This window comes from Castor canadensis, chromosome 1 (assembly GCF_047511655.1).
Source record: "Castor canadensis chromosome 1, mCasCan1.hap1v2, whole genome shotgun sequence".
Classification (NCBI taxonomy): Eukaryota; Metazoa; Chordata; class Mammalia; order Rodentia; family Castoridae; genus Castor; species Castor canadensis.
This window is the reverse complement of record NC_133386.1, coordinates 77,632,398-77,646,314: the sequence shown is the minus strand read 5'-3', so window position 1 is coordinate 77,646,314 and position 13,917 is coordinate 77,632,398. Positions and strand designations below refer to the sequence as shown.

At 35.5% G+C, this 13,917-nt stretch overlaps 1 protein-coding gene across 5 annotated transcripts in view; it reads left to right on the top strand.

Annotated features, from left to right (window-relative positions):
* Window positions 1-13,917, top strand: part of Cyb5r4 (cytochrome b5 reductase 4) — a 106,215-nt gene that overhangs the window by 32,485 nt on the left and 59,813 nt on the right. For all 5 annotated transcript variants that reach the window (XM_074078711.1, XM_074078695.1, XM_074078703.1 and 2 more), the window contains 2 exons: window positions 9,925-9,966; window positions 13,663-13,723. In XM_074078711.1, the coding sequence (XP_073934812.1) occupies window positions 9,925-9,966; window positions 13,663-13,723 (103 nt within the window). The remainder of the gene's footprint in view (window positions 1-9,924; window positions 9,967-13,662; window positions 13,724-13,917) is intronic.

Here is a 13,917-nt window from a genome sequence, read left to right as displayed (position 1 = left end):
GGTCTGTTAGGTATAAGATCATGTCATCTGCAAATAGATATAATTTGACTTCTTCCTTTCCTATTGAATTCCTTTTATTTCTTCTTCCTGTCTTATTGCTCTCGCTAGGAATTCCAAGAATATGTTGAATAAGAGTGGAGTGAGAGAGTGTGGACACTGTTGTTTGTTTCTGACTTCAGATGAAATAGTTTCAATTTTTCCTCATTTAGTATGATGTTGGCTTTAGGTTTGTCATATACAGTCTTTATTAGATTGAAGTACATTCTTTTCCTAGTTTTGTCAGAGTTTTTATCAAGAAAAGGATGTTGTATTTTGTCAAAAGCTTTTTCTACAGCTGTTGAGATGATCATAGGTTTTTGTCCTTGCTTGTGTTTATATGCTGTATTACATTTATTAATCTACTTATGTTGAATCTTGGAATGAAACAGACTTGACTATGGTGTATGATCGTTTTGATATTTTGTTGAATTTGGTTTGCCAATGTTTTATAGAGAATTTTTACATCTAAGTTCATTATAGGAGATTGGCCTATAATTCTTTGTGTATGTGTGTGTGTGTGTGTGTATGTATGAGTGTGTGTGTTTGTGTCTTTGTCCAATTTTGTGATGAGTGTAATTCTGGCTTCATAGAATGAGCATGGTCGTATTCCTTCCCTTTCCATTTCATGGTAAGTGTGAGGGGTGTTGGTATTAGTTCTTCTTTAAAGGGTTGGTAAAATTCGGCAGTGAATCAGGTCCTGGGAGACTTTATTGCTGCTTCTGTTTCATTACTTTAGGTGATTTGTATCCTCTTGGTTCGATTTTGGTTGACCATATGTGTCTAGAAAGTTATACCTTTGTTCTAGACTTTCCCATTTTCAAGTATAGGTGTTTGAAGTATTCTCTAATGATCCTCTGGATTTCATTGGTGATATCCCTTTTCCATTTCTAATTTTATTAATTTGTGTCTTTCCCCTCCTCATTTTCATCAGGTTTGCTAATGGTTTATCAGTCTTATCTTTTCAAAGAATTAACTTTTTGTTCTGTTCATTCTTTGTATGGTTTTTTGGTCTCCATTTCATTGATTTTAACCCTCATTTTTATTATCACTTTCCTTCTTCTTGTTTTGGGTTTAGCCTGTTCTTGTTTTTCCAGGAATTTGAGTTGCAGCATTAGGTCATTTATGTGAGATCTCTGTGTGTTTTTAATGTCGACATTCATAACTATAAACTTTCTCCTCAGCACTGCCTTCGCTGTACCCTATAGGTTCTGGTAGGTTGTATTTTCATTTTCATTAGATCCCGGGAACTCTTGATTTCCTCCCTTATTTCTTCAATGACCCACTGATCATGGAGCAACATGTTTAGTCTCTAGGCGTTTGAGTATTTTCTGCTGTTTCTTTTGTTAGTGAGGTCTAGTTTTATTCCATTGAGGTCAGGCAGTGTGCAGGTTGTTAAGACTTGCTTTGTGTACTAAAATATGATTTATTTTGGAGAGATTTCCATGGGCTGCTGAGAAGAATGTGTATTGTGCTGCTGCTGGATGAAATACTCTGTACATGTCTGTTAAGTCCATTTGGTCTAAGGTGTCATTTAATTATGAAGTTTCTTTGTTGATTTTTTTGCCTGGATGATTTATCTATTAGTCACTGGGTTGTTAAAGTCTCCCACTATCATTGTGTTGGGGTCTCTTTGTGCTTTTAAGTCCTGTAGTGTTTGTTTAATGAAGTTGGGTATGCTGACATGTGGGCACATATAAATTAACAATTGTTATTTCCTCTTGATGATATTGGCCCTTTTATTAGTGCAATGTAACCTTCTTTGTCTCTTCTGACTAATTTAGATAACTATTGCCTATTTTGAGGGCTATTTGCTTGAAAAATACTTTCCACCCTTTCTCCCTAAGCCTCCTCTTCCTATGAGAGAATGAAATAATTTCTTTTGAGTAACTCCTAATCTTCACACTCAAATTAGGAATAAATTGGCCTCTTCAATCAGTCTTCTACACTTAGTTCAGTGAATTTTGTAATTTAAGGCTTTTTGCCATAGGCTTCTGGGCAGGGTGAAAATAGCACAGGCACACCTAGGATTGAGCCTCACTTCCGTGACTTATTACTTGTGTAGTCTCTCCACCTCTGAGCCTCAGTTTTCTAGTCTGTGCAGCGAGTCATAGTGCTGGGAATTAGCATGGGTAAAGTTCGCACAGGAGTAGTGTAACTGATGATTAGAAAGGATTATTTATTTTTCTTCTATTGGTAGAACAAATAAGCAATATGAATATATATCAAAAGTAAACAAATTTGAACTTTGGTGTTTTGAAGCTCTTCTAAGCCAGCTTATTTTCATAAACCAGCCCCTTTTACATCTCGTTGGCTCTTGATTTCACTGGTTGTGGGCCAGCAGGGAATATGATCCTATGAAAATTTCTAAGTGACTAACTTTGTGATCTTCAGTGTTACATAGCTTTATGATCCAGCAGTAAAGATCATGTATTCTTCTGGGATACCATTCAGGGAGATCAGAAAGTATGCCAGGTCCATAGGAGACATGGAATTAGTGAAAGGAGTTTTCTATTTTCCCTCTTTCCTCTTGAAATAATGCTTGATCACATCCAATAAACACCATTTTAAATAAGCAGGAAAATATTTTTTCTTTTAAACATCAAATAAATAAGCAGGAAAATATTTTTTCTTTTAAACATCAAGCGGAACCAGAAATCAAGACCCATAAACTAGCTCTGAAGTCCTGTTTCCCAAAAACCTATACAGATAGTAGGACCTTAGAACCACAGAGAAATTTCAGAGTTCACACAGGGGTAGAAGACAGGGTCTTGGGTCCATAAAAGGCAGGAAGTTGGAGCTGAGCCACTCTGCATGCACCCTGGACTCTGTAGGGGTATACAATTAATGAAATGGGAAGGCTTGGAAAAAAATCTGACTAAAAACAAAGAGAGATTGGAGCTTCAAATCATCCTTGACTGGCTTCTAGAGAGTTTTCCTGAAAAACAACTTAAGCACTTTGTTATTTAAGGAGTCTGTGTCCTGATGTGTACAGGCCATAACTGATTATAGAGCTACCTACCTATGAATCTATATATACCACTTGTAAGTTTGAAATAAGAGTTTGGATCCAAACATACCAACTGTGTAGTCTCAGAAACCTCAAACCAAGAAACAAAATAGTCTCTCAGTTGATTTCCCAGGCTACCTGGCATATAAATGTATAAGCACATTTTTAATGAAGGGACATGTTTTCAGAAGTTCCTGCAAATTCCTCAGAAATTCCCACAGGTAAAAATCAGAGAGTTACTATTGCTCAATAAAAAAATTTGGGAACACATGAGGAAAACAGTTAACAAAAACAAATAGTAGCACAACTTCATTATTCATATCCAGAATAAAGATAGTTAGGTTTAAAATATTCAGGAAAGTAAGATTGAATTGATAACATGAGTAAAAGTTGAGAGACTATTAAAATAATTGCGCAAAATTGAAAAAGTACCAGCTAGAATTTCTAGAAATGAAAAAATGAAGCTGGTTAAATTAAAGAGTGCATAACATGAATAGTGAAATAGATTAGACATGGTAGAAGAGTTTAGTGAACAGCGAGATTGAACAGTAGAACTTACACAGAATGTGACACAAAGAGACAAGAAGACAGAACAGGAGACGTGGAGGATAGAGTAATAACTTTACAACTTGTAATTAGATTTCCAGAATGAATAGTAATGGGAACGAGGGAGAGGCAAATACGAAGGGATAATGGCTTAGAATTTTCCAGAATTGGTAGAAGTCATAATTTTTAAGTTTATCAAGTTCAACAAACTCCAAACAAAGTAAATAAAATAAATCAGCACATGGACTCTTTGTAGTGAAACTATAGAATACCAAAGACAATGAGAAGATAGGAAAAGCACCCAGAGACAGATGTACTAACAAAGTAATGATTAGTTAGTAAATTGAAACCAGTTTACTAGTTTTATTTACTGGCTACTGCAGCTAATTTCCCAAATTACAGAACAAGCCAAAAAATAGAATAGTACCTTAAAAGTGCTGAGAAAAAATAACCTACAACCTAAAATCATTAACGAACAAAGATGAAACAAAGGTACATAAGACTAGAAAAAACAGATTAATAAAAAACTCAAAAAACCCATGCAGCCAAAGTCAAAAGGGTTGAGGAAGCTGAGAATTTCAGGCTAAATGTAATAATAAAGAACTAAATTATAAGTAGTATTCCTTCTTTTCACCACCTGGGTCAGGAGAGGGCAAACACATTTCTTACAAGAATGGTGTATGAACTTTGAGATGTCTTAATTCATAAAAAGCTTTCTGTTCTTTACTGTCTCTACTCTTTATTCTGATACTGAGGCAACATGATCTGTGGAAAGAGCCCAAGTTTCACAGAGGTAATCTTGAGTTCACATCTCATCTCTGCCACACATAAATTTTTTTTAGGCATTAATATATATGTTTTTCCTTATCAGCAAAATGGAGTTTAAGGATAAATACCCTAATATCACTGTAAAGGTTAAATAAAGTAATATTGACCAGCTACCTAGTACATAGGAATCAACATGATAGACAAGTAGAACTGGCTGTTGCTATTGAGGCCATTTTTGCTGCTCTACTTCTATAAGGCTAAGGCTGGCTTGATCCCATAATGTATCGCTATAATTACTAGATTTAAATTAGTATATTATGCTGTATTTTGACATGAAAGATGGTTGTGTTCCTATGAAAAATAAAGCAATATTATTATTGACAGGGCCCTTGAGAGTGTGGTTGTGAATCAGTTTGTGCTTCACTGTAAAGCCTTTTGGATCATGAATATTTTGCTAGGATAAGGCCAGTAGCAAGTAGTGGTATGACACAACTCGCAAGGCATTAGGAAGCAATGATAAGAATTTTACAAATCAGAAAAGCATTAATTGTGAGTAAATGGACTTTTTTAACAGTGAGATTTTAAAATCCACATACACAAAGACTAAAAGTTAGAACAAGCAGTGGATTGGAGAAAGCTGTTAGGTAAGATGTAGAAAGACACAGTCTGACTGCAGGCTGAGGTGTACAAAGAGATCCTATAAAGGCATAAAACAGCTAAAGAGAGATTAATGTGTCAGAAATAAGAACCCTGTTTTAACAATACTGTGTATAAAAGGAGGCAATCGCTAGCAAACCAGGGCATATGTTCACCCTACAATTAGGATGAAAACAGTACAGAGTGGGAACCGAGTGTGAATAGAGACCTGGAATGGAGGTTGGTGGGGGAGATGGTGCATATACTGAAGAGTTGTTTTATCCTTGATCTCTTTCATTATTCAAACAGGAGCTGACTTGTCAGATCCCAATGCAGGGATATCCAGAATTGGCATTTTGTGGGTATCTCCATGGTTCAAGGAGGTTAGTTCCCAGTTTATCTGGTGGTTTTTAGTGTGGCAGCGATGAAATAGTTGGGTGTCTAGAACTAAAACAGGAAAGCTAACAGACTCAGAATATAAAATATGGTTTGAGTTTATCTTCAAGGAAAAATCAGCTAGTTGTATTTATTATAATCCTTTCTTCAAAAAAGTATTATGGCTTTCTATTATGTATTAGATTCATCAATAATGAATAAAAGACAAACTTTGTTTGAAAAGGTAAATTTCAGTTATTAATAGTTTTTCATTTATTGGACCACTTCATTCTCTGGCAAAGGTGAAAAGTAAGTTTTTATTCCTTGGTTGTCATTATTATAGCTGCCAATTACATGGCATTGGAGCAGTAGAAATGTGGCTAGTGCAGCCAGAAGTGGTGGTGCATACCTGCAATCCCAGCTGCTCGGGATCTGGAGGAGGTGAAGGAGGTTTGAGGCCAGCCCGGGTAGTTAGTGTGAGACCCTATCTCAAAAACAAAATAAAAACAAAAAGGCTGAGAGGGTAGCTCTCAGGTATTTAGCGTGAGACCCTGGGTTCAATCCCCAATCCCATGATAATGCATATTATGAATGCGTAATGCAAATTCAGATTTGCAGGATTTTAAAACTTAGTGTTAAAAAAAGAATGTGAAATATCTCATAAGTTTTTACATTGATTACTTATTGAAATGGTAGCATTTTTGCTGTATTAAGTAAAAATATGTCATTAAATTGAATTGCTTTTTATCTTTTTAATTTGATTATTAGAAAATTTAAAATTATACTTGTGGCTTGCATCATATTTCTTTTGGACAGCACTATTCTAGACTGTAAATGCACTTTAAAAATATTTTATGTCATTTAAAAAATAGTCATATTTCCAAGAGCGTAGTGCACCCTCAGGAATGTTTCTTCTTAATTTCTCATTACTTTATCATAGTTTCTATTACTTTATGTTTTTAGGTTTCATACTTTTTCCCTAATGACTATGTCTTAGAGCCATAAGACAGTAGAAAAGTTAGTAGACAAGAGTTTTCAATCTGTTCTAGCACCCTTAATTTAAAAGTGAAGGTACTGAAGATTATAAATGTATATACTTTACTAAAGGCTACAAAGTTGCTTAATTGGAGAAGCCCCACTCCCTAAGCAAGCACTAGATCACTGGGCTCTGTATCCAGTGCTTGTTTTTTGAAATAGGGCCTTGAACAATTTATGTAGCCCAGCCTGGCTTTGAACTCATGCTTCTTCTGCCTCAGCCTCCTGAGTGATGATACTACAGCTATGTACCACTATACCCAGCTTCTCCTTTGGAATAACTTATTTTCCTTTGATCCTTAAATACTGCCATATAAATTGGATTGATTTTGTTCCTCACGGGAATTTTGGCAATGGTTGGAGACATTTTATTGTCATAACTAGACTAGATGCTATTAGCTCTAGTTGATAGAGGTCAGGTAAATACCCAACAGTGTACAGGACCAACTCCTGTAACACAGAGTTATCTGGCACAAAATGTTAATAATGATGAAATGGAGAAACCTTCCTGCACACATTACTTCTTTATTCTTAAAAACGGTATTAGTGACACAAGCACATTAACTGGTATGTAGACAGCACTGTGGTTCATCCCAGGCAAACCCTAGCATTTGTAGAGTTGGAGATGCAGATGCAGATAGACACCAGGACCGACTGGGCTGCTGAGCCATTAATTTCAAGGAGTGCTATTAGTGTCAAGGCACTGTGAGCAAGCACAAGACAACTGCTGAATGGGCTGGCTGCCAGCTGAAGGTTTAACTTCTGTAGTCAGAGTTCGTTCCTTTGAGTCTCTGTTTCCCCATTGGTAAAATGGAGACAGTTCAGGTGGGCAGAGCACAAACGTAGAGGCTAACTGGTTGGGGAGAAGCAAGATGCTGGTAGAGAGAGGGGTGGTGTTCATAGTGAGAGGGTTTTATGTGGTGAGCAAATTTGCTGCTTATCTAGCAATGTATGTTTGGCTGCCTAATTTGTTTTTGCTTCCATAAAGTACATTGCCTAGGTAATTTTTGCCAGAATTATTTAAGGGAAAATAGTTTAAAAATAGGAGGTGAAGGGCCAGGTGTGATGGTATACACAACTGTAATCCTAGCTACTCGAGAGGTGGAGAGCAGGATCTTGGTTCAAGTCCAGCCCAGGCAAAAATTTAGCTAGACCCCCACCTCAACCAATGAGCCAAGCATGGTTGTAAATACCTGTTGTCCAAGCTACAGAGGAGGTGTAGGTAGGAGAATTATGGTCCACAACCTGCACTAGGCAAAAATATGGAACCCTATTTGAAAAATAACGGAAGCAAAAAGGGCTAGGGATATGACTCAAGTGATAGAGTACCTGCCTCGTAAGTGAAACACAGTAAGTTCAAACCCCAGTACTGGAAATAAATAAACAAACCCCAGTCCTGAAAATAAATAAATAAATAAAATAAAAATAGGAGGTGAGAAGTCCCTGATTAAGAGGCAGATGCACACCTGAATATTAGTGTGACTGACGAGTATTTTGTTTGGATTGTCATTTGTTTTGTTCCCAGGCAGAGGTGATTTTTGAACAGATTATTTTCTTTCTTTATCTGAGGGGCTCCACTTAGCAGAAGTAAACTAGATTTGGGTCACAGCCTTGTACCAAGGAAGAATAGAGTGCTGTTAGATCTCTAAACCTTCTGAATGTCTTGACTGCTCCAAGAATAGTGGTTCTTGTAATTTAGCCAACAGGATGAGATGATATAAATTCAGTTGTTCACAGAAATAACCACATGATAGATAAACATCTATCAAGGGGGAATAGCAAATTTCTTTTCAGGGAGACTATATTTCCTGTGACTATAATGATTCAGATGTACATATGCTTACAGCAAAAGAATAACTGATATTTCTACCAGTTTTTGAAGAGCGTTGGAAAAGCTAGACTAGTAGAGATACATTTTTTTCAAAATCTGTGAGTTTCTTAGGTAAAAGCAATTTTTTCATGATAAATGAGATTTATCAACCTGCCAGCTATGTTATACACTGAAAATAGATTTACTTATATACTATGAATTTGCTGTTTGTCTAAGATAAAACAAATAATCTCAACTTCAGTATAAGGACAGGTAAAACAGATGGATGAAAGTTAGTGACCAAGCAGGGACATCAGTGGTCCCTTGCAAACTGTAACGACTAGATTTTTATCTAGCAGTTGATAAAGCTCATTTTATGTTATAATTTATATGTAACCTTAAATCTTATGTATTTTCAGGAAGTATTAACTTAAATAATATCATGTCAGGAAAAATAAGGCTGAGCTTCAGGGGAGGCATTTTAATATTAGATTCTTTGCTAAGAGCTGTTAATTTTATTCAAGTCCTTGGCCTCTAATTTTTATTCTTAAATTGAGGGGACTGGATGAAAATTTGCTATATGTTATTAAGAAACCCCTTAGTTATAAAATTATTTTAGTAAGGTGGGGGAAAAGAGTGGTCATCTGGTCTCCTTAGTCATGGATATTTTGTGTCACGTGAATAAAATGGGGCTATTTATGGAATTTCTGGTGATTAGAAATTAGAAGTCAAAAAAATTTGATTCCTGGAAGCACGGGCCTATTATCCCAGCACTTGGGAGGCCAAGCAGAAGGATAAGTCTGGGCTATATAGTGAGACCCTTGATTAATTTTTTTTCTTTTGAGAGCATTGATTTAAGGAGATTAATTCCTTTTTCATAGAAGAAGGTAATGTCAACTTTGCAGGTGATGTCTTTCAGTTTGACTGCTTGAATGTGTTGTTTTAACTTAACATTCTTTAAAAAAATTAAAGTCTGACAATTTGCTGAGCATTTATTTTGACCATAATGGTATATCACTTGTGGTTATTAAGATATATTATAGTTTTGTGAGTTGGCTACCATCCTGAAAGAAATACCTGTTAAATTCTTTCTGGGTTGTAACACTAATAATTGCATTATATATACATGTGAAATTCTTGACATTTTTAAAAATCATTTCAACCACTTTAAATTTGTAGTAACAATCATTATTTTTAAGTGCTAATACCAATTAAGGAGAATGATAATGAAGTGTCATTATCATTCTTCACATGTATATTTTATTTTATAGAGTATAATCTAATAAATTTTGTTTACTTTAGACTAATTTAGAATATGGTGTCCTGGACAAAGCTTGGGGTTTATGTGCTCTTTAAAGAAATGAACTGAGAAACTCAGACCTCTTGTCTAGCACTCTGGAAGTCCTCAGTGTGATGACTACCATTTCAGACAGTGGAGGGGGGATAAGAAAGAAATAAATTAATCAGTCAAGACATTAGAAAAAAAATGACCAAAAGGGGAAAAAACCTCAGTAAAAGAAGAGGCAGACATCTGGAGAAATGGCCTAGCAGTCTTTAGAGATGAAGATGACTTATTTGAAATAGAGGCCATATGTTTAATAGCTTCATTTCTGTCCTCATACCTTCGGAATAAAGGGTTGTTATGGTTAAATCAATAAAATGTTCTGTTATTCTCTTAATAGTATTCTTATCTGACTTTCCCCTCCAGATCATCGTATAGACTATTGTGAGGAAAAGAGAGTCTTAAATGGTAAGTAATATCTATTTCCATGTATGTATATATATATATAATGTATATATATAATCTATATCTGTATCTATATATATTTTTTATATATATATATAAAATGAATCATACTCACATGCTTGTATATAGTATTGCTTTAAAAAATTGTCTGGAGTATTTAATTTTTTTTAATGTAAAAGATGTCTTTACTTTCCCAAACTTAGAGGACTTGATAGCACTTTATGGGCTCCTTATTCCAGCTATTACTCTTATAATAGTTGCTACTATGACATCTGTGAACACATGTTCATCTGCCTAAATCCTAAATAATTGTAGAAATTGAAACAAGTCTGAACAAGTCCACTCCCTCAGGCCTGTAAACTTACCTCTAGTGTTTGTACACAAATGCAAGTACTTATTAACCTTCTTTTTCTGGGCTGAGCATTTCTGGTATCCATAGTCATTTTAGTATGGTTTGAATTATGATTGACACCACACCACACCAGTGTGGTAGTTACTTCTGACTCATGAAATGCATGGCGTTCCTCTGATTGAACTATACTGTTGTACATTTAGAAATAGGGCGTTTTCCTTCCTGTTTGCAAAAGAAAACTATAGAAATGTCGCTAACAAGCTATATTGCTTTTTACCTTTTCTTTTTTGACAGGAAAATAGTATGTATTATGGACTAATTTATGCAATCTGTGATATCTGAAGTTGTTATCTAATGGTATATACTGAGTTAAATGAGGACTGATTTAGGTTTCAGCTGATGATTGACTCTTCTGTAATACTAGAGATACCATTGCTTAGAGACTAAAGACTAATGGACCAGGCATTTTCTTTCCCACCACATGTGACTTCCAGAACTTTTAGTTTCCTGTTACCCTCCTTTGGATGCACCACATTTAACTACTATCTCAATTAAAGGTAGCATTCAAATGAAAATAGCATCTACTTGTAATCTGTGCAGAATTGAAATACATGTCTGTATTTATTAGCTACTGCTAAGATTTGACTCATCTTAGTTGTGTGTGGTTTGGCTACATATTTGCAAGTGTGATCTGTATGCCTTCTCTGTCATTATTGCAGTAGCTGCTTAAAATACTGAGTGGGATAGACTACTTTTGTATTCTGGTAGGGACCTGATCCCTAAGCTGATGTCATTCAATCACCCTGCACTTTGGGGAGGGAGAGCATTCATTCAGCCCACCTTACCTTACTTAGTTATTGTACTCCATCTCACATTTACCTTGTAGCTTTTTCACCTGATCCAGAAGGATGTCGCATAAGGTTTATTCTTTTTCTTTTTTACAAACGTTGACATAAATGCACATTTCACGGCATATGACATTATTCTGTTCTAATAACTTATATTTTTATAGTACTCTGTAGCTTTTCTAAAAAATGCCTGGAAATTGTCTCATTTGTGCCCTCATGAGAGTTGAGGAAAAGGAAGCAGTAGTTTGAATTGGATCACAGTGCTGATAGTAAGCTTAAATACAGATTTTTGGTCATACAAGTCATATTAGATCAAATTGATTTATAATTAATGAATTCTCTTGATTTTTTTTCCTCCAGAGAATTTTTAGATTATGATGTATGTGTTACGATTTTTGTTTTTCATGCAGTGTTAGGATTTGAGCTCAGGGCCTCGTGCTTGCTAAGCAGGAGTTTTACCACTTAAGTGACTCCACCAGCCCTTTTTGCATTGGTTATTTTTAGATAGTGTCTTGAGAGCTATTTGTCTGGGCTGGCCTCGAATCATGATCCTCTTGATGTCTGCCTCCCGAGTAGCTAGGATTGCAGGTATGAGCCACCAGCACCTGACTGATATATGTGTTTTTTGTATATATACCTAAGATACTTCTAAAATGGTAATGACAAGCTTTTAATAAAATGTATTTCAGCACTCTCGAATAATTTAGTAACACTACCTTTTGCCATTTTAGAAAATTGTCATTCTGGCTTTTGTTATACCTGTAGTTTTATAGTAAAAATTCTTTTAGGGTCTACTGCTAATTAGTTCACAACTTTGACTTTTTGTCACATCTCTGATGCTTTCTTTGTTTATCTGAAAATTTGGTGTGCTCTACAGAGTTAAATGGGAAGAGATGCAAACTAAACAAGCAAAGCATAAGCTTGAGCCTTACCATTTGCCTTATTCTGAAAAATACGCCCAGTTTATATCTATGATTTCACCTAAGCTTTTGTTTAAGCACAGGGTTCTGTGGCTGAAAAGAACCTTGAAAGCTTCTAAGCTAGCTTGTCTCTAAGGTAGTGCCAACTTTAACTACAGAATTATTGACCTTCTAATAGAGAACGCAAAAAACTTACCAGAGACCAATCATTAATTTTTTCTTGCGTATTTTGAGCAATAGTCATTTAATTGATGCATTTATTTTCACAAGTCATTTAGCAGTGGTACTTTTTTCCCCCAAAACTGAATCTTACAGGTACATACAATGACTGCTGTCAAGTGTTTCCTCTCAGAAAGTGTTTAATGTTTACAGAAACTTCAGTTCTTCCATGTCTCAAAGCTTTCTGAAGTGTTTTTGAAAACCACAGCTTCAGTGGGCCTTTAAAAGGCTGTGTTGATGTGGGCCCACAAGAATGAGAAAAGTGGAAAAAGAATATCACATGTTGCTGATGTAGAAGAGCAACTGGAACTGTCAAATACTGTGATAAAATGTGCAAATTAGCCAGGTGTGGTAGCATGCAGGCATAATCCCTCCTACTCAGGAGGTAGAGATAGGAACATCATAGTTTGAGATCAGCCCAGGAAAAAGTTAGCAAAAGACCCTATCAAAAACAAGGTGGAGCATGGTGGTGCATTTCTGTAATCCCAGCTACTAAGCAGGCAGAGGTGAGAGGATTGCGTTTCAAGACTGGCACAAGCAAAAGCATGAGACTCTGTCTGGAAAACAAACTAAAAAAAGCAAAAGACTAGGGCATGGCTCAAGTGATAGGGTACCTGCCTAGCAAGCACAAGGCCCTGAGTTCAGTTCCTAGTACCACCAAAACAGCAAAAAAAAAAAGTAAATTAGAACACCCACTTGGAAAAAACTGTTTAGCAGTATTTACTAAAGCTAATAAACACATACCCTGTACCCATCAGAAATGTAGATGTGTGTTCTTTAAGAATGTGGGTGTGTACAAGAATAATGGCAGTGTAATAGCCTGAAACTGGAAACAACTCTAATGTCTGTCAGTAGGAGAATGAATAATCTGTAGTAAGTTTATGCACTGTGGTACTATTCTGTTCTAAAAAGAAACAAACTTGTGATGCAAACACATGGCCAAAACTCTGAGAAAGCTCTTAATTTGTTATTGTCAACCATCCTTATTTTGAAGAGAACCATAATGTCTCTAATGTGGATGAAAAAGGCACAGCAAAAGAGATGACATTTTGCAGTTCTTTTTGTATGAAGGTCAAATGCAGGCAAAAAGTAGTCATTGTGTGCTATTAATATATGTTAATTAAAAAATAAAAACACTAATGATATTAAAAGTCATAATAGTAATTACCCTCAGAAGAGAGGAAATGATTAGAAAAGACATGATGGGGGCACTGGGTACATGAGTATATTTCAATTTATGAAAATTCATTGAGTAGTACATTTATAACTTATGTTCTTTTTCATATGTGTATAATGAGAAGTTAACTGAAAAGGCAAAACTGTGCAGATAAATGATTGCTATTTGTGTTTCTTTGTGCAGGCATGCTTCCTGAGATCCAAGTGACAGATAAACTTGCCACAGAAAATCCTAGTTCTCCAAGGTATACACCTTGCTTTACAGTTTTAAAGCTATGCCGCTTCTACACAAAAATACAAACATTTAAAGAAAGAAAGTAGCTCTGGGTTTGATTTACTGTCATTGTTAATCAAACTTTTGGCACAGGAATTGTAGTGTCTCATTTACCAAATGTTGGGCAATGAAATATTCTGTAATTGTGATTTTTAATGTAACCAA